The sequence below is a fragment of the Vigna umbellata genome, chromosome 11 (genome assembly GCF_029865625.1).
Source record: "Vigna umbellata cultivar VRB3 chromosome 11, Vumbellata_1.0, whole genome shotgun sequence".
NCBI classification, from domain to species: Eukaryota; Viridiplantae; Streptophyta; class Magnoliopsida; order Fabales; family Fabaceae; genus Vigna; species Vigna umbellata.
Window position 1 is genome coordinate 6,961,306 of NC_142175.1, and position 27,624 is coordinate 6,988,929.

At 39.4% G+C, this 27,624-nt stretch overlaps 1 protein-coding gene and 2 pseudogenes across 1 annotated transcript; 2 read left to right on the forward strand and 1 right to left on the reverse strand.

The window, feature by feature from the left end:
• Positions 1–1,399: 1,399 nt before the first annotated feature.
• Positions 1,400–7,233, reverse strand: LOC148190868 (uncharacterized). Its single transcript, XM_088101411.1, has 6 exons — positions 6,924–7,233; positions 2,905–3,406; positions 2,706–2,832; positions 2,349–2,627; positions 2,153–2,257; positions 1,400–2,073 (listed from the first exon to the last, which is right to left on the reverse strand). The coding sequence occupies exons 1-6, from the start codon at positions 7,231–7,233 to the stop codon at positions 1,540–1,542; spliced, it is 1,857 nt and encodes a 618-aa protein (XP_087957537.1). The 3' UTR covers positions 1,400–1,539.
• A 3,986-nt stretch (positions 7,234–11,219) lies between these two features.
• Positions 11,220–11,894, forward strand: LOC148190869 (phosphoribulokinase, chloroplastic pseudogene; annotated as a pseudogene).
• A 3,339-nt stretch (positions 11,895–15,233) lies between these two features.
• Positions 15,234–17,285, forward strand: LOC148190870 (ABC transporter F family member 4 pseudogene; annotated as a pseudogene).
• The last annotated feature ends 10,339 nt before the right edge of the window (positions 17,286–27,624 follow it).

Genomic DNA, 27,624 nt, shown 5'->3' on the forward strand with positions numbered 1-27,624 from the left:
AATTTTTGAGATGTTACAGTGTAAAAAAATTTTCAAAACATTTCCATAAAACATTCATTTAAGATAATCAAACTTTATTCGATTAGAATGCGTAAGCAAATCATAACTTTAAACATCGTTTGTTCAAACGAAAGTTTAGATTATCTATTTTACAATAAAATATCGAGTTTGAAAAACTTTTTAAATGATGAATAAATAATCAACCCCGAAATAAAAGATCCTAACTCTCGACACCTACTTCGATCCGGTGTTATTTGCAACGTCATCTACTCCCGTACAAGTACGATTATCGTAGGTGAAAACCACAACCACAACATGCAAGAGTGAGCAACCAGAAATGTCATAACACACAATATACAATAATTATTTTCAACACATAATAATAAAGTACAAACATATTTCATCACAACATTTACATCCCAATCAAACCATTCACGAACCAATGTTGTTTCCGTCTACTGTATCGTCATAATTTGTTCTCACTAACAAGAACGTCATAACATATTCTCATTAACAAGGCGATTCGAGTCGTCTTCTATCGCAACTTCAGACTTATCTTGTAACACCCCAAATTTTGGAATGTCACGGTTATGAGTGAAAATTTAAAACTTTTAAAATCATAATACCATTGCGAAAATTCAAATTCGATAAGTCTTTACAATTCAAGAAAAATAAACCAAAATTTCATTTTAATTATAAAATAAATTCCAAATAAAATAGTTTATTCAAACAACCATAAATTTCCCAACTCTCTCATTCCACTCATCGAGCTATACAGCGTCTGAACTAACTGCATGATCATATGCTCCCATATAAAAACGATTATCACAGGTGGAAACCACAACCACAACATGTAAAGGTGAACAACCAGAAATATCATAACACACAATATATAACAATCACTACAAAAAAGTAGGGTATTACCGAAGGCCAGAAGCCCTCGGAAAATGCCAAAGGCCGTCGATAATGGGTGTTTACCGAAGGCTTATCGACGGCCAAAAATCCTTCGGTAAATCTGTTGTCGCTAACCATTACCGAGGGCTTCCGCCCTTCGGTAATTACCGAAGGGCGAAAGCCTTCGGTAATTACCGAAGGGCGGAAGCCTTCGGTAATGAGCAATCGAGGGTATTTACCGAAGGGCGGAAGCCTTCGGTAATGGGCAGACGAGGGCATTTACCGAAGGGCAAAAGCCTTCGGTAAAATGCAGAGCAGGTTTCAGAGAAATGGTTTTCCCTCTGCAACCCAGACCTGTATAACAAATTTCATTTACAAACAGACCTGCATAACAGTTTTCAAACACATACAAAGATGCATAATGTGCATCTCAAAGATCCAAACAATGATCAATATCCAAGGCACATCATCCACAGGACATTCATTAATGTATAAATAATGTATTTATAGTTCAAACATAAAACAATGTAACACAAGGATGTTGTAACATCCAAAGTCTGTAAGTACATCTAACATTTAAATGATATCAACTCAAAATGTTCTAATATCCAAATGTTTGTCTAACAAGTAATAAGAAAATGAAACCTAATAATGTACATAACTATCATCAGAATGATTTTCATCATCCTGCTCCTCTATTGATGGCTGGACTGGTGTGGGTTGGACTGATGAGGGTTGGACTGATGAGGGTTGGACTGAAGTGGGCTGCTGAGTGGCAGCAGGTGATGAGGAAGGTCGTGATTGGGTGGGAGGGATATTTTGTACGTCCTGTGAGGTTTGAGGCAAGACAGTCATGACCAGGGCCTTCAAATTTGTAAACTCTGCTCTGAGATCAGTGAGCTCCTGGTCACGTTCATGGAGTTCCCGCCTGAGTTGAAGAACCTCGTCAGGAGTACTGGTGGAAGAAGAAGGCTGGTGCTTCAGAGTACCTCCTCTGGATGCTGTATAGTTTGCAGCAAGCTGTCCCGCACCATAGACTCGTCCCTTTTTCTTCCCACCAACGGTGTCGATCCAGCACTGCGTCCTACGGATGTCATCATCTGCATTACTGGCATCATCCGGTGTAGGAGCTGACTCATGTTCAGATCTAACCTGTGAAAGTCTCGTAGAAAAGTCTTCCTGTTGAAACATTAAAAGCAATGTCAGGGAACGATAGTATAACATAAATGAACAATTACTAATAGTGTTATTTGCTTACATGAGTCTTCCGAGATCTTTCATCAACAAATTGATTAGTTCCCTTCCGAACGTGAGTCTGTGCAAATACCTCATCAACATGGACCGCCCGTCCTAGAGCCTGTGCCTGTAACATAATTAAGAATTACAAGCGTACATATGAAATACAATATACATAACTTATTTATGAAAGAAAAAGTTATGTAATGAGATTATACCATACGAATGGCATGCTCATGAATGGTGATCGACCCACCAGTATGCAGGGTGCCACCCCTTTCAGACGCTCTGTTCCGCTGGGCTTTGGCACACTTATTGCGGAACTCTACTGTATTCCAATGGGCCAGTAAAGAGTTCCAAATGTGCTCACCCAGCCAGTTAGGGCGCTGTCCTGCAATCCGGGCATCCCTAAACATCTCTGACAGCCGATGAGATGCTTTCATGTGGAAATTTCTGTGTATCTGAGTTTCATGTTCAGGTTTCCACTGCACCTTCATCTGTAACATTAAACAGAACAAACATTGATTACAGAACGTACTAAAATAAGACGGACATTAGTGTAATAGATTGCTCACCTGAAAGCGCTGCCAGAATGGCTTTCTGTCGTCATGAGGTATTGCTCCCCAAGTAGGCCATGGAGTTAAAAACTGTTGCTTTATTGAACGTGTGATGGCCTGGGAAGCAACCCTAGATGGAATAAACCTGCATAACAAAACTCATTTCAATTACAATATGGTTTAAACATCAAATGATATCAACAGATTATAAACTTACCCTTTACCATAGGGCTCAATCCATGGTCGATCATGGAGGGGCGGGTCAAGATCTTCAGCATCACCACTTGAATCTGGATCACCAAGTGGTGTGACAGTCTCAGAAGGAGGTACAGAAGATGAGGAAGGTATAGAAGTAGGGTCAGGGAGAGGAGTGGGGGTAATAACAATAGGGGGAGGAGTGGGGGTGGCAATAAGAGGAGGAGGAAGAGGGTCTGCTGCAGGGGTTGTAGAAGGGTGTGCTGCACGAGGAGGAGAAGGGTCTACTGCAGTGGTAGTAGAAGGGTGTACTGCACGAGGAGGAGGAGTAGGGTCTACTGCTGGTGTAGGAGTCTGTATACTAGGGGTAGGAGGAGGCCCCACAGATGATGAACTACCGGGAGCAGGGGTAGGTAGTCTAGCAGGCACCCTAAGTACATACTTTGGTGCCTGCCGTTTCCTCTTTGTAGGCCTTGCTACCCCTTTTCCTTTATCAGGACGCTCTGTACCTTGTGCTGTCATTACTGCATTGAAATGGTTACATACAAAGCGAATAAATATAAATAAATAAAGAAGGATGAATTGTTTTCAAAGTCAATGTACAAGTCATTGCATACAGGTTAAAGATGGTATTTTAGATAATGGTAATGAAATGATAGTCCAATTTGCTACAATAGATGTTCAACATTCAATCATCGTCATCATGATCATCATCTTCATCTTCATCTTCATCTTCATCTTCATCTTCATCATCGTCTTCTTCTGCTTGTTCTTCTTCTTCATCGTCATCATCATCATCTTCTTCTTCTTCTTGTTCTTCTTCATCTTCTTCGTTTTCTTCTTGTTCTTCTTCTTCTTCTTCTTCCTCTTGTTCTTCATCACCTTGTACTGTTGCTTCTAATTCATCTCCATCACCATCAGGGTCGACCAATGCGGTTATACGTTCAACTTCGATAATTTCTCGTGGTTGTGACATTTGGTCAAGTTGGTAGGCTACATCTTCCTCAACTTCATTTGAGTCTATGCGACCTCTAGGCTTCGTTTGTATTGCTACGGCCCAACCACGCTTGTCAATATTGCGAAATGGTGGATATGGCACATAATAAACCTGTCTCACATTAGATGGTAGAATGAAAGGATCAAAAGGCCCATATCTTAATCTCTGGTTCAGTTCGACAATATTAAAGCGTGGATCGACTCTAGTACCAGCTCTAGAAGGATCAAACCATTCACAATAGAAGAGTACCACTCTGTTTGGAGAAGTAGTGCTGTTGTACTCTAACTCATATATTTTATGAATGATGCCGTAGAAGTCATCATAAGAGCCCTCTGTTAGGCCCTTGACATACACACCACAATTTGATGTTTTCTTTCCTTTAGACCATTCATGTGTATGGAATTTGTAACCATTGATGAAGTAAGTGTGCCATTCTTTGACACATCTCATTGGCCAATTGGAGAGATGTCTTAACTCTTGAACCGTGGGAGTTAATGCCTGATTAAAAACCTACAAAGGTAGTAACGGCATTATAAAAGCAATAGTCAAATTAACCTTGCTCTAAACGTAGGAAAAACTACGGACCTGATTTCTAAACCAATGCGGAAACTCTGAGTGTATTCTAGCAGAAGTATTTCCTTCTGCGACTTGCTCAGCCACAACAAATGAGCTGGTACAAATGAAATTCATTAGTGTATAACAATTAAACCGTTTGAAAGATTAAAGATGGATGATGACATACTCAAGGTACGGCTTTACTTCACTGCAATTGATCAAGACATGGACATGAGCAGAGTTGAATTCAGCATCAGTTAACCAGTGAGTGAATTCTTTCCCTGCGTGACGGCCTGATTGTCGGAAAACTGATAATGCACCTTCACGTGGTTCAACTTGCCATTGCATTTCATTTCTGACATGAGTGGGAGACAACATGAAGTTCTTGAAATAATGTGAACAAAAATAAGTTGTCTCTCTGTGCAAGTAAGCTGCACAAATTGACCCTTCCACTCTAGCTTTATTTTTAACTGAGCGTTTGGATTCTCCCATAAACCTTTCAAAGGGATACATCCACCTGTACTGCACGGGTCCCCCAAGCCAAGCTTCATATGCAAGATGAATTGGAATGTGCTCCATTGAATCAAAGAATGCAGGAGGGAATATTCTTTCCAATTTGCAGAGAATAATCGGGATATTTTCATCCATCTTTTTAAGGGAATCTTCCTTCAGTGTCGTGCAACACAAATCTTTGAAGAAGTTACTGATTTCTATCAGTGGATGTAACACGTGCATTGGCAAACAACTGAACGCAAGAGGGATGAAAGTCTCCATGAATACATGACAATCATGACTCTTCAACCCTTGAATAGTACCGTTCTGAACATTGGCACATCTGGACAAGTTAGAAGCATATCCATCTGGCATTCTAAGCTCCTTGATCCATCCACACACTATTCTTGTCTCGTCTTTTGACATGGTGTAATTTGCTTTTGGTTTAAATAATCGGCCGTTACCTTGTGCCTTCAACTCTAAGTCTTTTCGTCCACAATACAAAGGTAAATCTTTTCTTGCTTTCTCATTATCTTTTGTCTTACCTTTAACATCCATGACTGTGTTGAAGACATTGTCAAAGAAATTTTTTTCTGTGTGCATGACATCGATGTTGTGTCTTAGCAAGTTGTCCTTCCAATAGGGAAGTTCCCAGAATATGCTTCTTTTAGTCCAATTATGCCATTCCCCAAACCCTTCTAGCCTATTCTGACCAGATTCAGTCACTTTTGGATAGTCTTTTACTCTTCTCCACACGTGTGATCCAGTCAACTTTGGCGGGGGCATATCCGCTTCAACCTGTCCTTTTCGAAATGCCTTTTTGTTTCTTCTAAAGGGGTGATCAATGGGCAAGAACCGTCGATGGCAGTCAAACCAACTACTTTTCCGGCCATGACTCAATTGGAATGACTTTGTATGTTCCATGCAATGTGGACAAGCTAATCGACCATGTGTGCTCCAACCAGATAACATGCCGTACGCTGGGAAGTCATTAATAGTCCACATCAAGGCTGCCCTCATAAGGAAATTTTGCCTCCTTGAAACGTCATACGTCCAAACACCATTCCATAACTTCTTCAAATCATCAATCAAAGGCTCCAAGTAAACATCAATCAATGATTTGGGATTAGATGGACCTGGTATTATACACGATAAAAACATGTAAGGCTTTGTCATGCACATCTCAGGTGGTAGATTGTATGGGGTAACTATCACGGGCCAACATGAATACGGTGATGCAGACGCCTGAATGTACGGGGTAAACCCATCAGAGCATAGACCAAGTCTGACGTTACGCGGTTCACTAGCAAAGGATGGATGTTTACGATTGAAGTGCTTCCAAGCTTCACCATCAGAAGGATGACGCAAAAGTCCCGGAGTTTTGTTACCATCATGCCATGTCATGTGTTCTGCTGTTTGCATTGAAGTAAACAATCTTTGTAATCTTGGAATTATAGGTAAGTAGAACATGGACTTTATTGGAATTGGTTTTTTTTGCCTCCGTCCAGCATGCATTGTCTGATATCGAGGTGAGCCACAAAACTTGCATTCCACCAACAGTGCATCATTTTTGCCACTGTCATTGTCATAGAATAACATACATCCATTAACACAACAATCAATCTTCTTCACATCCAATCCCAACTTTGAAACACATTTTTTGGCTTGGTAATAATTCTTTGGCATCAAATTGTTTGGTGGTGTCAAATCTAACATCAGTTTTGTATAGAAGTCCACTGCTTGAATGGGAACGTTCCAATTAGATTTGCCAGCCATGAGTCTAATGCACACTGACAATTTTGACTCAGATGAACCTTCAAATACAGGTAGATTTGCCTCTGTAAGTAAATTGTAAAACCTCTGCGTCGTTTCATTTGGAGGCTCTTCATGATGACTATCGTCTGCTTCTGCAGCATGGTGACGAAGAGCATGGTCGACCATCTCTTGCATGTAGGCAAATTGATCTATCTCACATGTATGTACAACAGTATTCGAACCTGATGCAAGCCGTTTTTCAGCTGCAGTGGAGGTCGAAGGAATTTCTTCACCATGAAATGTCCAGACCGTGTAATTAGGCATGAACCCTTTTTGGTAAAGGTGAACTTTGACGACTTCATCTTTCAGAATGCTTGTACATTCGCACTTGATGCATGGACATCGAATCCCTCCATCAAGGGCATAATATTGATATCGTCGGGCTGTCTCCACGAACTCTTCAACTCCGATGACAAAAGATTCCTTCAAACCTCTCCTTCCACTATAACAACGGTCGTACATCCATCCACGATGGTTGACAAAATGGGCCATGTTCTGTGACAAGCCAAACAAATAAAAACTTAGCCAAAACAGCAACACTCCATGTGACAGAAGTAATAAACCTATTACTACTCAAGTCGACCATGGAAGGCAATTTGAACACTATGGTCATAGGCATTCAATTAGGGCATCCAAAGAGAAGTCCTCCGTATCGAAATGCCTTAGACACACTAAGGGGTTGTGTATTAAAGTTGGAGGAGACCTGGTATTATTACTACTGAAGTTCTCTTGTCTAGAGTACTTCCAAATATTTTGTAGGTTCTAAGTGTTTATAATATTTTAACCCTTCTCATTGCATTGAGAATGTGTGTAGTACCATAAATGAAAGACAATATACATGAACATACAATATGGACATCAACATAATTTAGGCAATCAAATATCTATAAAAGCATGTTGTTGTTTCAATGTTTAATACACTATGCATTATGACCACTTTTAGTGTATTCTACTAACTAGTTTTAGGTTCTAAGGTGTCATATTTTGAGTTCTACGTTGTTTTTCTAGTGTGAATTTCTTATTAGCATTGTTTTACCATCCTAAACTTCTTAGGACAGTTTGTTTGAAGTTTCTTAGGCTACTTTAGTGTAGTGATCAAAATTTGACCATTCTAGTGCATTTATAGTACACCTTTTGAGGTTTCAGTTCAGATTTCTGGATTTTCAGGCTTGGAACAAGTTTGTTTGTTGATTTCATATATGTTTCAAGTATTAACAATCAGTAATACACACTGACATTCAAAATATGTGATTAAGTTCATCGAACTCTGATTTTACATTATGGAGTAAAAGTGAGTTTGTGATCTACTGTGCAGCACACTGTTTCTGCCAGTTTTGTTGTATATAAAACTTGAGACAAGTTTCTTATGTCATATTAAGCATGTCTGAAGTGATAGTCATTACAATCAATCACAATTCTGCAAAAAACAGTAGTTGAGTTGATTTCAATCTGGTTTTTACTATTGTATCAGAATTTTATGAGCTTTCCAACGTGCTGCATCTTTGCCATGTCTTAGGACAATTATTAATCACCTAGTTCTTATTCAGCAACTACATCTAGTTGATTAGGATGTTTCTTGTACATTTCATTGAACCAGCCACCATTGAATCTGCTGTTTTTCTAATTCTGCATCAATGATTAATGCATTTTCTGCATTTTGAGCAACTGTCACAGTGATTTCATGCATCACTGTATTTCAGTGCAGTGTGAGCATTTAAACAACTTCAATTAGTCATTTCAAAGTCACGGCAAAGCAATTAAAAGTGGGATAGAAGTAAATCCCAGTAAATCCCAGCTGGAAGAAGTAGTACAAATGAGGATTGAAACCTTTTTAATATAGAAACCACAGTGCAGTAAAAAAAACACACACAGCCACATTTATGAAAAGAGACACTCACGGACAAGGAGCTCCAAGTGGATGCAAGCTAAAAGAGGAGACAACACATGAAAAGGTGTGAAGAGGGGATTGACATTTGGACGTTTTGCATTCCAGACTTCAAAGGGATGGTTTTCAGCATTTAAAGAAGGAAGGAAGTTGGCTGCGGGGGTACACACTCGGATACACGCTACTCTTAGTTACAGACACTCTCTGGGCAACGTTTTAGAAAGCTACTGGGAAGTTTTTGCTGCTGGAGTTCCATAACTGAATTGGTTGGAGGGCAACGTGCAGGAGAAGACGTTTGGCTGCCACTGAGAACAGTTTGTGGTTGAGCTTTCATTGCAGACGGTGTCCAGAAGGAAGGGAAAGGAGCTTAGCTTCAATAGGTGTTGTTGTATCTTAATGCTTGAACCATTCTTATTCTACACGTTGGAAAACATTGATTGAAGTAGTTTATTCCTCTGTTAATGTGTTTTATGTATGATATTTCCACCATGAATTGTATTGGAATGTTTAGCTTATGTGTTGCATCGTATTTTATTCCTTAAGCAAGTGTCACTACACGGCCATGTTCAATAATTATTGGGATATGATATTTGTTTAAGTAAGGGATAAGGCTTTAGGTGTGCTTGAATAAAATATAATGTGAGAGAAGTGGTCACGGCATGCTTGCTGAAAAGAACATTCATTTGCATAAAGTGTAAAAGTGAAAAAGGTTTGTTTAGAAATATAGCTCATGTGGTGATGAATAAAGAAATTGAAGGTGGAATCTAGATGGCATTATGTGTCACGGTCTTGTGAAGAAAACGGAAGTGGAGCTCTCTTTTCATTTACCTGCACCGAGAAAGCACACACACAAATTGGAATGACTAGTTGATTTAATGTGTATTACTTTATAGTATTTTAATGGACTTCATTTCAATTGAATTTTGCTGGAAGGAAATGGCCTACGACCCGTGAACAAGCCATCAACTTTTGCATTAGAATATAATATTCATTTTGGTTTGTTTTGGAGTGGAAGTGATGGAGTATGTACGTTAAGTGGTGTGCATGGTTACGTGATGAGGTTTGAAGTGGTATGTGTTAGGTGTTTGAAGTGCCACGGTTGCTGGAAGAATGGGAGAAAAGAGAATGGTTCTTTATTTAAGCAAGGTGCTTGTTGATTAGATGGGTTTAGGTGTACGGTGATAATTTGGAGAGAATGAAGCACATGCAATGTTCATCACGGTAATAGGAGAATGGTTTGATGAATGGAAAAGGTGCTGATTTACCTTTCATTTTAGATAAAGCTTGGTGTTTTCTAAAAGAGGAGTGGTGTCACGTCTTGGTTCCAGCACACGCGCAAGAAGAATAAGGAAGTAGATTATCTTTGCTTATGGGCACATGAACTCATTGCTTGAGTATGAGAAGTAAAACACGTTCCAGAGAAGTGTAGCATTGGTAGTAGCTTGTTTCTATTTTCTTTCTTAGGGAATTGTACTGGCCTAATACAGTTTTATGCTACAGCCACTAACTTAGTTGTCAGTATACCGTCAACCTTAATTAGGAGTCGTTAGTTGTAGGTTCTAAGTCTAAAAACTCTTACATATTTGACAATCAAATTCAAACAATTCAAAACAAAGTTTGACAGAACTCAATGTATACAGTATCATAAACTCCATTCAACATAACTTAACATTCAAAGTGGACATTCACAAATGGGATAACAACATCAAATTCATGAAACAAGAATGAAAATAACATATCACATATAATCATGCAATTTCAGTTTAGGTTACCATACCTTCGCCTTTCTTATCCTTTCCTGATCAAGTCTTCTTTGTAGACTCTCTTCCTCTACTTCTGCCCACAATTGCTTTAAAAAATCACCTAAGACATCAAATAGAAGTGTATTTAAGGTTATTCATTAGATTTTGTTCCATTAATTTAATAACCACAGCAACAGTTTAAGCATTACCTAATAGTATCCAAAAAGGAATAACAATAACCATCTACATATATCTCAGCAGCTAGCTAACAGTTTTTTCAGTATACATAATTATGAAATTAACTCATCTAGATTCTCACCTTGTGTATATATAGAGCTGTTAAAAACTTCTTAATAAGAAAGTAAACACAGTGTGAATAATATAGTTTCAAACACCATGATTGAATTTTTTTTAACATCGCAGCATTACTATATTCTTTCAGTCTTTGAAATCTATATTTATTTTCTTCATATTCAATTCATTTGTATCATGCAGCTTGTGGATTGGGTTTGGGAAGAAGGGATGCTAACTATTTATATCAGTATAAAAAGTCAGATGTTAAAGCAGAACAAGTTAATGCAAATTAGTAATATGTTAATCAAAGGACATTAAATAATTCACTTTTCAACAAATTTGGAGCATATTATATGTATCCAACAACAGAACAAGGTGAATAATGTTGATGATTGTTAAATCCAGCATGCTGAATAATCCTTAAGGAAGAAAGATACATGGAGATAAAAATCCAAGCCAAGAACTGATATGTACGAAAACCTAAAGAAACAATAGCATTCACGGTTTAAAATGAAACCAAGCAGGAATAGTGTCCATTCACGGTTTAAAATGAAACAATGATAGGAAAAGAATGTCAGCAGAACCTGACATCATAATTTAAGAGGGCAGAGTGTCCATATCCAAGCAGGAATAGTGGGTTCATTTTTTTAATCCCAAGAAAACAAACTCTCATTATCCTTCCTGTCTCACCCTAGCTAGAAAGGGACACATCAACACATCAACCCCATCAAAAACACAACTGATTTTTCACCAAAAGCAGGTACTATTCTACAGCACAAGGGAGGAACAGCAACAGGGGTATCAACAGTGGCAGAAGCTATGTGATAAAATCTGCAGCAAGTGACCGACACACAGTGCTGATTGGTCTGGCTGCTGACTTAGGTTGTGGAAAAACTACCTTCATGAGGAGGCTTACCAGTGTGTTTGGAGGAGCATCAGAACCACCAAAGGGTGGCAACCCTGATTCCAACACTATCATCAGTCACACCACTACAGTCATATGCTTGGATGATTACCACTATTTGGATAGAACTGGCAGAAAGGACAAGGGAGTCACTGCCCTTGACCCTAGAACCAACGATTTTGATCTCATGTATGACCAAGTTAAAGCAATCAAAGATGGAATTGCTGTTCAAAAACCAATCTACAATCATGTCATTGGTCTCTTGGACCCCCCTGACCTCATCAAACCTCCCACAATCTTAGTCATTGAAGGTTTGCACCCAATGTAAGTTTCTCATTTTCTCATTTCATCGTTACAACCATTTCACTGAATTAATCCTTCTTTTATTCAACTTTTGAGGAAAGTTCTGTCACTCACAATTTTACTTTTACATTGATTGAAACTTGGGAATAATGTTTAATTGTATTCCTCGTTTTCTTTGATTTTCCTATACTACGGTTAAAGGTTATTTAAACTTTATAACTGGCATGCCAATACCTTGCCCCTAAAGGTTAAAGATTACTTGACTGTCATATGCAGAGATTTCTACACCACCAAAATCAGACTTGTACTCCACCATTTCAAATGATAATAAAACTAGTTAAGCTACTTTTTGAAAGGACTCCAATTTGGCTCCTAGTAGGTCCAATTGTTAACTAATTAATCACATCCTTTAATTAAATAAAACACTTTAATAATTTGTGGAAGAGAAATAACAAAATAAGGATAACATGGTCTTTCCTCTAATATTTTGTCCACAAATCATTTACTTAATCATATAACTTCCAATTCACAAACATTAAGTCCTTTGCTCTTTTGCTCTTTAACCTATACTGCATTTCCTCATTATTTAGTCTAACCACACCTAATTATTTGATTTTTTATACATTATGTCTACCATTTTTCCATTTTTAACATCAACTCAACAGGATCTTATTCACAAATTTTTTCATTGTTTATTTAAAGATTTCTAATTACATTTCAGAATCTAAGTCATACCAAGAGAAGACTTAGTACTCTGGAAAGCTTATTAAAAGGGAGGCCATATGATAGCAACCACGACCCTACACATACAGGGGTTATTAAATTGGAATACAATTTATTGACCAAATCTGTCTTTGGTGTCAACTAATTCCTACGTATATTCATGCTCACAAGGCCAAGATTTTAAAGAAAACATAAATGAAGTAAACCTTGGTTTTCCTTATGAAAATATCTGAAAAAATACAGACTAAGGAGACTCCTTCACACAACTGAACCAACTAATAAGAGTGACAAATGAGGAAGGTCACCAGACATGTTTCAGTGGAGACAAAACCAATCTCAAAGTTATACCAAACTTCAACCATGTACGAAATTATTACTCCAATCCATGCTTACTTAAGGCAGAAAACACAAACAATGAAATGTAAAATCTTCCTCTTCAACTTCAATTTATTCATAGCGGTTCCATCATATAAGCATAATAAAACAAAACTCCTCACAGTAGTAAACTATTCTACACATCTACGAGAATCACTTCATCCAATCTAATTGTAAAAATAAACATAAGGCTTACACAGACACAGAGAACATACCTCGACGCAATGGTCTCCCAACAGCCTCCCTTGACGAACACAACCACCCTCCTGACAGCAACGCCCACACACCGTGATCTTAACGGACCACCCACCTGACGGCAACGCCAACAATCTGGTGGAAGAAACACTCCAACACCACTACACTGGAGGTTCGACAACTGAAACCTAGGAACACAATGCCACCGGACGGAAGGGATACGGAGAGGGAGAGGGAGACAAACGTTAAACAGAAGTGAGAGGGAGACAATGGGAAGCACAATGGGGCGAGAAATTTCAATTACAACAGAGAGGGAAAGAATGGGAAACAAGACGAGAAGGTAAGGGTATAGGGTTCTGTCTAACAAAATTAGGGACGACCTTTGTTTAAGAGGTCGAGCCACTTACCGAAGGTCACTAACCGTTCGGTAATTCTCTTTTGACCTTCGGTAACTATATTTCACTATGTCCGTCTGTAATGATCATTTTGGCCCTCGGAAATACATTTTTACCGAAGGCCTACAAGCCTTCGGTATTAAGCCGCCGGTATTAAGCCAAAATCTGGTAGTGAATCATTTTAAATACATAATAATATAGTTATATTTCATCACAACATTAACATGACAACCAAACCATTCATAAACCAATGTCGTTTCCTTGCATTGTGTCATCATAACCTGTTTAGCACAACAAGGCGATTCGAGTCATCTTCCATCGCAACTTCATACCTATCTCCCTAACTTCTCAAGGACTAACGAGTAAAAACACTGATACTATGCGCATCAGTGCACTATACTCAACACGAGCCGAAGTTATTGGACGAGACATTTAACCCTCTCGAGTCCTCGTGTAGGAGGAAGGGTGACACTTGAATCTATGTCTCTACTCGAGACCCGAAATCCTTAACGTAGCGCAATATGAAAAACTCACACATGATCTATAACAATACAAGGAGATAACATAGTTTCATATTCGCATTACCAGTCAATACACATTCTCAATAACATGCATTGCTCACCAATCACTAGGTTTATAACAATAATTATTACATTTCACACATAGTCACCACAATATACATTAACTCATCAATCTCAAGGTTCTACTATAACATGATAATTATGTAATTTAATAAAAGATATATATAAGATAAAATAAATTTATCTTTAACCTAATTAATTCTGATAAGTCCTTAATATATTCTATCTTATTATTATTATTTTAATTTATTATAATAAGTCTATCAATAATATATTATTATTATTATTATTACTATTATTATCTAATAATAATAATATATAATTACATCCAATAATATCTTAAGATAACTTTTAATTAAAAATTTCTCAAAATATATTTTAAAATATTTGGCCATATCTAATAATGATTTTTCCTAATAATAATATCTCTTTTAATCTCTAAACCCCCAAGATTATATCCTCTATTTTCTCTTAACCACTTTTTAAAACAATAACACTAAATCTTCTAAAATATTTATATAATATCTTTTTATTAAATTTTCATATTATTTTATTTGCATGGTTTTACTTTCTACGCTCCCTATTTGAATTTCTACAACTAATTAATAACGTGTAAAAAACCCATTTGCATTAGGCGAAAAATATAAATATAATCAAAGAAAATAACATAACAATTATGTTCTAACAAGGATGTACACTCAAGAACACTTATTATCAAACCAAAACACCAAAGTCTTAAGACTACATTATTTCTAAAACCCTTATTTTTCTAAATTGAGCTAAATATGTTTTTAGTCCCTAAACTATCAAGCAAATTTGTTTTTAGTCCCTCTTTCAAACTAAGCTACATTTTGATCCTTCTCCTTAAGGAAACCATAATTTTTCGTCCTCCAAAACTAAAGGCGTTAAAAATAAGCTAAGGTGACGGTGGTGTGCCACGTCATTTTTTTTTCTGACACTAGTTAATCTTTCTCAGCTCCTCTCCCTCCCTCTCCCTCCGACTCTACCCACCTACGGCGCCACCTCGAACACCTTCGGGGCCACCATCAACCGTGAAACCCCCATGCACAACCATCCTCCACCACGCTTACCTCCATGGCCAACGTAAAACCTCCATCTCCATTGCCCAGAAAACCCCCAAATTGCGTATCAGTTCATCTCCTCCCACCACCACAGAGACCCAAATCAGAAAACTAAAACCACCCAAACCTTCATCGCGATCTCTTCCATCATTAAAGATCATAGATTTTGTCTGGTAATATTTCAATCTTGATTGGAGAACGGTTTGCTGCATCTGGGTTTGTTTTTGTGTGATCACCCATTTTCTTGTTTTGAAATTTGCCATGGAAGTTTGATTATTTTTTTCTTTCTAATTGGTGTTCTAGGCAACGTCATCATCTCCCACCACGGGGAGTTTCTTCGTGATGTCAACTCTTCTACTTCTAGTAAGCCGAAGCCAAAATCTGCTCCAAAAGCTTCTACATACACTGATGGTATTGATCTTCCGCCTTTTGATGATGAAGATGATGATCTCCTAAAACAGGAGGAAGAGAAAAATAATGCATCGAAACGTGGAAGTCAGCAGCAATGGCCTGATTTAAAGCCACTTGATGTGCCTATTGTTGATAAAGATTTGAAAAAGCGTGAAAAGAAGGATCTTTTAGCAGCACATGCTGTTGAGTAGGCAAAGAGGGAGGCTCTTAAGGATGATCATGATGCATTCACTGTGGTCATTGGAAGCCGAGCTTCGGTGCTTGATGGGGATGATGATGCTGACGCTAATGTGAAAGATATAACAATAGAAAATTTCTCTGTTTCTGCTCGTGGTAAAGAACTTTTGAAGAATGCATCAGTGAAGGTATCTCATGGGAAGAGGTATGGTTTGGTTAGACCCAATGGAAAGGGCAAGTCCAAACTGCTGAAACTTCTTGCCTGGAGGAAGATACTAGTACCTAAGAATATTGATGTCCTTCTAGTTGAGCAAGAGGTAGTTAGTGATGACAAGACAACTCTTGAAGCTGTTGTTTCAGCTAATGAAGAACTAGTTAAAATTCGACAAGAGGTTGCCTCTCTTCAGAATGCAGCTTCTGCTGAAGAAAGTGTAGACAAAGATGATGATGAAGAAGATGATACGGGAGAAAAGCTAGCAGAGCTATATGAAAAACTACAATTGATGGGATCTGATGCTGCTGAAGCTCACGCATCAAAGATATTAGTCGGTTTGGGTTTTACAAAGAATATGCAAGGTCGCCCTACAAAATCCTTCAGTGGTGGCTGGAGAATGAGAATTTCCTTAGCTCGAGCACTTTTTGTACAACCAACGCTATTATTACTTGATGAACCCACAAATAATCTCGACCTGAGGGTTGTTCTCTGGTTTGAAGAGTATTTGTGCCGTTGGAAGAAAACTTTGGTAGTTGTCTCACATGAAAGAGATTTTCTCAATACAGTATGTATTGAGATTATTCATCTCCATGATTTGAAACTTCATTTCTATCGTGGAAATTTTGATGATTTTGAGAGTGGATACGAACAGAGTCGTAAAAAGATGAATAAGAAGTATGATATTTATGACAAGAAGTTGAAAGCAGCTAAAAGGAGTGGAAACCGAGCCCAACAAGAAAAGGTTAAGGATCCACCATTCTGCTCCTCTGAATCAGGTACCTTTCTTGTTAATTATTAACAAATCCATAATGCAATTGGGTTGCGTGGTGCTATCTGTGTCAGAAGCATGTAAACAATTTATTAAAGTATTGATGCCAATTTCTATCACGGGCATGAAAATAAGTTTTATTAAATTGTTGATGCTTGTTGTTTGCAGGTTTGCGATTCTTGTGCGAATTGGGTTAATGATGGAAGAGATCGCGATAAAGGTTTGGGTGATTTTATTTTTCTGATTTGGGTCTTTGTGATGGTGGGAGGAGATGAACTGATATGCGATTTGGGGGTTTTCTGGGCAGTGAAGATGGATGTTTTACATTGGCCATGGAGGTGAGCGTGGTGGAGGATGGTTGCGCATGAGGGTTTCACGGTTGATGGTGGCGCCGGAGGTGTTCGAGGTGGCATCGGAGGTGGCTGTGGTAGAGTCAGAGGGAGAGGAGCTGAGAAAGATTAACTGGTATCAAAAAAGAAAAATGACGTGGCACACCACCGTTAGCCACCTCAGTTTATTTTTAACGCTGTTAGTTTTGGAGGACGAAAAATTATCCTTTCCTTAAGGAGAAGGATCAAAATATAGCTTAGTTTGAAAGAGGGACTAAAAACAAATTTGCTTGATAGTTTAGGGACTAAAAACATATTTAACCCTTCTAAATTTTATATACATCCCCGACTTTTCAAGGATTAACGCGAAACATGCAAACTACCTTTAACTTAAGTCAAAGTGGGACCCAAACATCATTCAATGCCCATAAAAGAAATACACAAGGATCTATAATTCACTGTTGCCCCTACTCCAAGACGCTACTCAACTTCCCAATGCAAAACACATTTTGCCATTCAAAGAAACCCTTAGCAATTATTTAAGCTATAGAACCCACTTAAAATATTCACTTCCTAACGTCAACTAAACACGAGCAATGGGTAAGGAGATACCAAGCTATTTCCTGGTTTGAACCTAATGCAATTAATGTAAACGACAATAGTTATTTTAGCCCATAGGCAGCGGTTCCTGAACCGAGGCATATATAGACGAGGCAAAAAGTCTACTCATTTTTGCCTCGATTGTGAACCGAGACAAAAAGGGGTAGGATTTTGCCTCGGTTCACAAGTAACCGATGTAGTAGGGTATTTGATTTTGTTTTTCAAAGGACTTTTCGCCTCGGATCCTACTGAACCGACGCAATATCCCTCCAATACAAATTAAATTAAGATCATGGAACATTTATGCTTGCATATCTTTCAATTCCAACACACTCCAAAAGTCAGTTGAACATCTTCTTTCAATTCCAAGACACTCATTAACCTCACATTCAATGAGTCACATAATCACTAAATTATAAAATTTTAACATGCTCATTTCAATCATTAATTTAAGAGTCAAAATTGAAACACGATGTATTCTTAGTGTCAACTGAAGAAAAAGATATAAAATAATAAAACTTGAAATTTACAAGACAAGCATGAAGAGGACATCGTTATATCATCATCTGCTGTTGATAGAACAAACTTGATCCATGACAGGTTCCTCAGTCTTGTATATACATTCTCCCTATTCATCTTTCACAGCAAACATGACCAAAATAAAGAGTAATTGATAGCTTATTGTTGTGAGCACCCAATTCACTACCAACTAGGACATCAAACACACATTATGTTCATCTACTTACTATGCAACAACAATCCCTGCACTATGTATTCCTTTAAACAAACCCCTACACCTATATACATATTTACATAACTCATTCACTACATCTTTTCATTCACCAAGTGCTAGAAACTAAGGCACATATAAGCAAATATTATATATATATATATATATATATGATCTTTTTCATTTTTAATGAGTACTTTCAAGAAAACGCATCGGTTGATAATCTGATGCAGAACCTCTGCTTAATAATTTGACTACAATAGTGTATATTAATGATTATATTCAATCTACGAACTAGCTCCTAGAGTTTATTTAAGTATCAAACAAAGTTCTAGAAAGCATATATGGTAAGTTTATAATTGCATTTGTTATTATGAAACACTATTATCGGATATGTGAATGTTCAGTTATCAGAAGCTATGTTTAGAAATTTAGCATGATAAGAATAAAATATGTATAGGGATTACACTAAAATACTCTTGTATTAAACGATGTTAATAACTTCATTAACACAATTCTCAAATATATTTCATGGGAATTACGTATTAATCTACCCGCATACACTACTATAATTAGTCTGAATTAATTTACCTGTTGACGATCTCAGAATCATCAGCCAGGGCTCCAATAACCCAATAGACCAAGCTTTGGAACATGGCATCTAGCAATCCAAAACTAAAGTACAAGACAAAAGGTCCAGCAAAACATTGGAGTTGTACCTAAGCTGATTAGCAAGTGCACCACCTCAAATTGCAGTCCCAAGAACACCAACCACCACAACTCCCAGCAACCCCCTCACCCTTCTCCTCTCAAAGTTGAAATCTAGCAAATAACCAATCCAACAGAACCGAGCATCTGAGCCCCCCAATAGAACACACTGTTGAACTCTCTTCCTCAAATTAAAAAGTGCCTCATTCACATCATTGAACTGGTAATGGTAAAAGAAGTTTTTGGACCAAGTTGCGGGAACCATAAGAAGCACCTTCCAATTGGAAAACAACTTGCGAATTTTGACACACTCAGTGGACACATTGGACTACACCCTTCTTAGAACCATCTTGGATCGTCCTCCTCCATTCGAAGATCCAAAACCCCTCTTCACAAAAGCATCACCTCCACCCGTCTCCTTAACCCCTTTAGGTTTCTCCACATTCCCATCCCCCTTCACTGGACACCGACAAAGACCGAGGTTGCAAAAAAAACCTTGGTCTCCCTCCATCAGCACCAACACTCTTGCTACCAACGTTGGATTCGCCCTTCTTCTTGTTCCAGTCATTTGAATCAACGCCGTCGTTGAGCCAAACCCAATAACCTTCCTCTCTCTCTCAAACCATCCACCGTTGGAGGCGAATCGCCGCTCTGAAGGCACAAAGCTCTTATTCGAAATCCAGCTCTCCGAATCGTCGCTCCGAAGGCACAAAGCTCTTATTCGAAGAACCCTTCTCTATCCCTCTCCCTCCTCTCAAACCCTCATGAAGGTTTCTTTTTCGCTGCTCAATTATCAGTCTCGTCAGTGCGAGAAGGGGGAAGCTCGCAATTGGAATCTCTAGCCCCAAAGGAACCATTTCCCTTGGGCTCGTCAGAAACCCTAGATGAACCCCAACGGGAATTCGACGAGCCACCCAACTTGGACAACACTTCGTCGGAGAGAATAGAGGGGCCGGTGGTGGACGAACTGTGGCGGCACGGCTTTGGATGCAGCGAGCAACCCGCGAGAGAAACTAGACCGCGAAGTGGAGATTTCTTTGCGTGAGAGAAATGGAGGACGTGAGGGCTATGCGTTTGGTGGCGGAGGTTCGCCTAGTGGCGGTGGAGGTCGCACGGGAAGAAGAAGAACGAGGAGGCACGCGTTAGGAGAAGAAGAAAATTGTGTAAACTCTTTTCATGTTTCAGTAATTTGAATAAGTGAAAAAGCTACTACCTCGGTTGAACAAATAACCGAGGCAGAAAGAGCACTACTAACTCGATTCATCTGCAAATCGATGCTTAAAAAGCTAAAAAAAGGTTCAAAATAACCTATAAGCCTCGGTTAGAAGGCAAACCGAAATAATATATTATTGCAGAGGATTTTATGCTTTGATTTAGTAAATAACCGAGGCGTATAAGTTCGTCTTAATTACAAAAATGTCACCATGTTTTAATATGTTTCAATTTTTTGAAAACCGGAACGTATTAGACAAGTTAAAAGACTAATTTTTTACCAGTGACTTATTTAATTATCCACACTCACCACTAAGCTCACGACCATGAGTCTCTCGGCTTCTCCAACCACTACTTCTAAAACCCTTATACAAACTTCCTATTCCTCTTCCTTTCATTACTTCTTTCTCCATACCTTGAGGATTCTCTTTTCTCTCTATTCTCTGAACTCCTCTTTCTTCCTCACACTCCCTATAGCTACCCATGCCTACGTATACATATATTTCTTGCATGCCTTGTGGATGAAGACACTCGTCTACATTGGTCCGGGGGTCTAAGTCGATTGCCGCTGTCTCGGCTCCCTTCGCCCTTCTAGCTGGAACGAAGGGGGTGACTTTTAGCCCGGCCACATAACACTGTCGGGCTGTTCGTTGATCTGCCCGCACGGTACAAATGGTACCATGCTCTGTCGGGAACTTCATGGCGAGGTGGGGAGTAGAGACAATTGCCCCAAATGCATTTAGACAAGGTCGTCCTAGCAGGGCGTTGTACAACGTATTTGCCTCGACCAGCAGGAATCGAACTCTAAGTTCAGGTGCCTCCGACTTGTTCCGAGCCGAGTTCGCAGGTCAAGGTATCCCCTGGTGTCTACTCTTTCTCCTGAGAATCCTACAATTTGTTCGTTGAACGGGGCGATGAGATCCTCAGATAGGTCCATTTTCTGAAAGGTGGACCAATACAAAATGTTGACCGAACTCCCCTGATCGACGAGGACTTTGCTGACATCATACCGAGCTATATTAGCTGTGATGACCATAGGATCATCATGATAAGGGTCGGGCGCGTGGAAGTCCGCATTCGTGAATGTAATGTCGGGGATCGACCGAGATTGTCGCTCGACCATATGAACGGACTTCAACTGTCTCAAATGTCGCTTCCTTGCTGAAGCTGACACACCTCCTCCTGCGAAACCGCCAGATATGGTGTCGATGCGGCCTCGGACTGAGCGTTCTCTATCTGTCCGTCGAGGCGGACTGCACGTTCGCCTGCGGTGTCGATCATCTCTAGGGGGTGATCGTTGGGGGCTTCGCCTAGAAGGATCTCTTCGGCGAGGCGTTGCGGCTCTAGTGGAAATTCTATCCTTAATGTAATTCTGGAGATAGCCTCCACGGATGAGTCGCTCTAGCTCGTCTTTCACCATGTTGCACTCTTCCGTGTCGTGCCCATGGTTCATATGGAACCGGCAGGTTTTACTATTATCCGCGTTCTTTGGGGTAGCCTTTCGCCGTACGGTTAAGAGTTCGGCGTGCAAGGCCTCTTCGAGCACTCTTGCTCTCGGGGCATTGAGGGTCGTGTAACGATCATACTTGGACGTCCACCCCGACTCTTTCCGGGATGCGCGATCTGACTTATAGTCGTTGGTCGATCGCTTGGCGGGTTTCTTCGCCTCATGGTTGGAAGTATCCGGTTGCTATTTTCTCCTAGAGTTCCGGAGGTCCTCGATGCGGATGAATTTAGCAATTGTGGATTGCAGTTCCTCCATAGTTGCTGGAGGGTCAGCGTACAACTGTTCCGCAAAGTACCCCGGTCTCAAACATGACGGTAGATTGCTGATGATAAAGGTGTGACTGATATCTTTCACGCGTCGGGCTGTCTCGGTGTACCGTTGCATGAAAGTTTTCAAGGATTCGTCTTTTTCCTGCTTGGTGTTCACAAGCTCTGCCGCAGTCATCGCCGGTTTCTTATTGGTCGCGTACTGCTTTCTGAATAGGGATTCGATTGTTGCGAAACAATCTACTGAATTCCGTGGAAGAGTGTGGAACCACTCCAAGGCCTCATCCTTAAGGGATAAGGAGAAAGCTCTGCAAATGACAGGGTCATTATCTGTGTAGAACGCCATGGCGTCTACAAAGTTGCGCAGGTGATTGTCGGGATTGGCGGAGCCATCGTAACGTTCTAACACTGGGGGAGGTTTATCTGGCATGTGTGCTTGCATGATGGCCTCCGTGAACGGGAGTAAGTTGGTGAGGCGCATGGAAGTAGGCCCTTTCTTCTCCCCGCCAAAAGGATCAGATGGTCCTCCATGGTGACTCTCTTCATTATTATTCTGTCTGTTCGAGGCAGACAATTCTGGCGGTGGGCGTTGCGCCCTCAGTGCCGCCAGCTCCTCTGCCTGCTTGCGTTGGATTTCTTGCTGTTCCTTTATGGTTTGTTCTTGTGCTTCAATCTGTGCCTGCAGCTGCTTGATCAAGTCACGCGTGTTGAAATCCTCCATTGCTCCGGTGGTCGTTGTTGGGATTGTAAATCTCGGCCCCACGGTGGGCGCCAAAATGTTTCAGTAGGGATATGGAGACCAAGATACGCACCTAACAACTCTGGACTGCTTCTTCTCTAAACTGCCTTTGCTGTGCTGTTTCTCTCTCTCTTTTCTGCTTCTCTGTGTAAAGATGGGCTGGGTACCTGCAAAGGCACTCCGACGCTCAAGTCAACAAGGGTGTGATTAGATCAAGAATAATCTTTTCTTAATTCTCTTAGGGAAAAACGTACCTTTTTTCTGATGCGTTTTGTGTATTTAAAATAGTAAAACAAACCGTTTACCTGAAATCTCGGGTGGTTACCGAAGTTGGCTATCTATAAGTTATAACTGCTAGATCGTGTGCTGATATTGAGTCAATTACTTCCGTGATTCACGGCGCTTGTTAGCCAATATGCGTAACTGTTTATCTGTAACCGCTAGACCGCGGTATCGCGTTTTGTATGTCAATCATCCTGCGTGCCAACATAAGTGGACGACTTGTCGCGCGAATGCCTCATGTCGCGACATCACTTATATGGTTGTCGAGCACCAAGTGGTCGACAACACCATATGGTTAGATGTCGTTACGAGTCGAGCACCAAGTGGTCGACAACACGTGGTCGAATGTCGTTATGAATCGCCCGGATTATTGGTCGACCGTTGGAGGATTAGGTATCCTATAGTACACCTACTCTAATAAAATTCTCTCTCTTTCTATTCCTTTATTTCTTCTTCTTCTGTTCCATTCCAGTAACACTCATTTTTCATTCACTTACAACAACCCATTCCTCTCTCAATCATAGTTTCCTATCCGCAACCCTATTTGATGGAATACTGCTTGACAAATCTAACAAATGCTTTTAATAAAATTATAAAAAAATTGATTAATAGAGAAATCAAACTTAAAATAGATATTGAGACACAGGAGAAAATTGAGTAGTCCATTTAGGCCTATTATATTTAGGATTTAAACAATGTGTGACCTCAATTTTAACAAAATATTTATTAAACTGAATTTAGTAAATTAATTATCATTATTATACATTGACAAAACAGAAAATGTGTCGCATACTTAAACATTACTTAATAAAAAAGGACAGATTTGATCTTTAACGAACAAGTGAAAGGAAACATCGTTATCAACGTAATTGTAAGCAATAGCATTTCAGTTTGAAAAATGTTAAGTTTAGAACTTTTCACATCAGTTCAGACAATAAGGAAATGCTAATTAGGTCGTGCAAAGGTTTGAGATGTTGAACTATAAGAATGTTAGAGTCGTTGAACCTGTTTTCTCTGAACGCCGCAGAAAGAATTCAGCACTTTGTAATATAGAAATTAGATTCATTTGTTCAGAATGTCAATTTGTGAAAACTTTTTTTCCAGTGAGAAATTCTCACATTTGTCCACAGTGCGCACAAACGAAAAACAAAAGTAAATGCAGCATGTGTGGATAAAAAATTTGGTAATCCAAAATCCAAGCAAAAATTTTACAAGCTTTCCTCGCCACACTGCTTTCCTTCGTCAGCACCATATATAATCATTGTTAAATTACTTTATATATATGGACCTAAAATAAAAGACGTTTTCAATAGAGTTTCACTACTTTTATTTTTATTTACATTAAAAAATTTATAATTTTGAATAAAATATTTATGGTTTAATTCATGAATGTTGTCTTGTTCACTTATATTGTAAAGCCCATAAATTTTTTTACCTTAATAAATAATAGTAATTTTCTCTCAATATTATTATTAATAATAATGTTATGGGTAATAATAATGTTATGGGTAGAAAATATGATTAATAAGAAAATAGTGGTAAGTTAAACAAAAATATATGTTAAATACTTATAGTGATTTTAGAAGCATGGTTCAAATTTTTTAGAACCATTCTTACAAATTTTAGAAAGTTTTATAAAATTAAAATTAAAATTAAAATCAGAAGTAGACAAAAGACCTTCTGTGATGATTGAGGGAGGAAAACAACAAAATATGATTAAAATAATAATTTTAATAAAATAATTAAAAAAAATTAAAATATACTAGGACCAGAATTTGGCTTATAAATAGTCAAGGGAGAAGAAGAAAAAAAAAATCAAGTTTTTAGTTTTTAGGAAGAAATAAGAGAAAGGAAATTTTAGTTTTTAGTTGCAAGTAGAGATTCGGAAGGTTTCTAGAAACAAACTTCGATTAAGAAAATAATTATAGAAAAGAGATGAGGGAATTAATCTTTTATATTAATGATCTAATATTGTTGTATAATTATCCATGTTCTTGAATTTCTTTGTGAACATTGTTAATGAAAAATCTATGTGATCTTGTACTTAATCTGTGAATAAGAAATTTGTGAAAACTAATTACGGTTGGGTTTATCGAGGAGGAGATTCCCAGTGGATTACACAAACATTAATAACATCTAAGCCAACTATATAAGGGATCGACACCACTCTTTACCTAAAACCTTAAGACAATGAGTTAATGGGTCTTTCATCTTTATATATTGCTCTACTTTCTCATTTCTATCCAATGTGGGACTTTGACTCACACTTGGATTCCCAACATCTCCCCCTCGAGGGTGAGTCCCTTCCACATAGGTACACTCCCCCTCTAACGAAAGCATTCCCAACTAACCACAACCACGAGTAGCCCTTTCCAACCGTCGTATCTTAACAGAACTTGCTTACCTGGATACCCTTTGCCAGGAAGACTTTCGGTATAGGGATCATTATACTCGTCCGAGCCGATCACCAAGACAAATAATCGGCTCTGATACCACTATTGGGTCTATCGAGGAAGAGGTTCCCAAAGTTGACAAACACCTTGGCTAAAGAAAAACCTAGTACTTAAGTTGTTCATTGAGACACACTTATCTTTCCTCGAAAGCTCGTTGAGTAGACTTTCAACTTATTTGTTACCGAACAAATTATATATATTGTTTCAGTGTACATGTTGTCCGGTGTGTCTTTGTTGCTCCTGGCTGTCTGGGACGCTTGCTCTTCTCCGATTGTTGTTGTTCATACTCGCCAAAGGAAGGGGAGGTACCTGCAAAGATACTCCGACGCTCAAGTCAGATGTGAGTTATGGAGCCTCAGCTCTCAAGAGAGTGATTATGATACTGCTCTAAAATATTATTTAGGGTCTCTAGACATAAAGAAAACGTACCTGAACTTTTCCCCTGTCATTGTATTTATAAGCAAAATAAAAATAACCACCTTACCTAAAAATGTGGTTAGTTACTTAACCATTTAAAATATCTAAGATATTTTATGTAATAAATATAATATCTAAGATAATTTAGGTAATAAATATCTTACTACATAACATGCCCCCCAAGTCCGAGTTAACCGTTCCGTTTTACGGACGTGGTAACTATAGGACTTATGAGTTTGAGGGAGGCTGTATATTAGAGAACGTGTTTCTGGTTGTTGCTCATCTGTGGTCTAAACGTTTCAAACCAAGGATGACCGAGCGGTTGAGTTTGAAGGACCAAAAAGATGTGAAACCGAACGACAAAAAAGCTGGAACGAGTGAGGCCGAACGTGAGGACCTGGATGGCCGAGCGGTAGAGGCTGTATAGCCGAAGGTCATAGAAGCTGAATGCTTGAGGCCACAGACGGTAGAGGTCGAGTGGCATGTGAGGCCGAATGATTGAAGCCAAGTGGACGAACGTCATTGAGGCCGAATGGACAACATTAATGACGTCGAACGGCCGAATACTTGAGCGCTCGTGGCCATGGATTGACGAGCGGTTGAAGCCAAGGGGATGACTACCTTTAAGGTCGAACGGCCGAATATTTGAACGCTCGTGGCTATGTATGGTCGAGCGGTTCAAATCAAAGTGCGAATACCTTTGAGGCCGAACCGCCGATTGTTTGAACGCTCGTACACATGGATTGACGAGCGCTTGACATCAAAGTGCGAATTCCTTTGAGGCCGAACGGCCGACTGCTTTAGCGCTCGTACACAGGGATTGTCGAGCGGTTGAAACCAAAAGGAGGCCGAACGGCCGACTGCTTGAACGCTCGTACACAGAGATTGTCGAGCGGTTGAAAGCAAAGGTCGAACACCTTTGAGGCCGAACGACCGACTTCTTGAACGCTCGTACACAGGGATTGTCGAGCGGTTGAAACCAAAAGGAGGCCAAACGGGGAACGCTCGTACACAGGGATTGTCGAGCGGTTGAAACCAAAAGGAGGCCGAACGGCCGACTGTATGAACGCTCGTACACATAGGTTGTCGAGCGGTTGAAACCAAAAGGTGAAATACCTTTGATGCTGAACAGTCGACTGTTTGAAAATTTGATGTTCTTGGGTGAACATAAGCTAGGCTAGGGAATGGCCCCCTAGGTTTGATGGTCTGGGTGTTCTAGGGCGAACATCTACCAGGGGGAGTGTATCCCTTTATTCAATGCACCTGGGTGTTCTAGGGCGAACATCTACCAGCGGGAGTGTATCCCTTTATGCAATGCACCTGGGTGTTCTAGGGCGAACATCTACCAGGTCTAGGAGTGTTCCCCAGTTTTAGTGCTTCAGCATGAACGGCTCTCTGGCGTCCGCTTTTATGTACAAGATATGCCTATCTGCACTCTAGAATGAGGAAAAAGAGTAGGCAAACAAATTAATGCATTCACAGGATTTAGAAAATTAGCGTAAAACATAAATTATGTTATAAAGCCGTTCCGTTGAGAGAGTAGGAAGGCTCGGTCTTGGGCCGATTGTTTCTTGTCACCTGTAAGATAAA

Coding starts and splice junctions, on each gene's coding strand:
- LOC148190868 (XM_088101411.1), bottom strand. CDS start 7,233: ATGGCCCATTTTGTCAACCATCGTGGATGGATGTACGACCGTTGTTAT. Junction 3,407..6,923: donor TGAAAAACGGCTTGCATCAG/GTTCGAATACTG, acceptor ATTTCAATGCAG/TAATGACAGCACAAGGTACA. Junction 2,833..2,904: donor ATTGAGCCCTATGGTAAAGG/GTAAGTTTATAA, acceptor TTTGTTATGCAG/GTTTATTCCATCTAGGGTTG.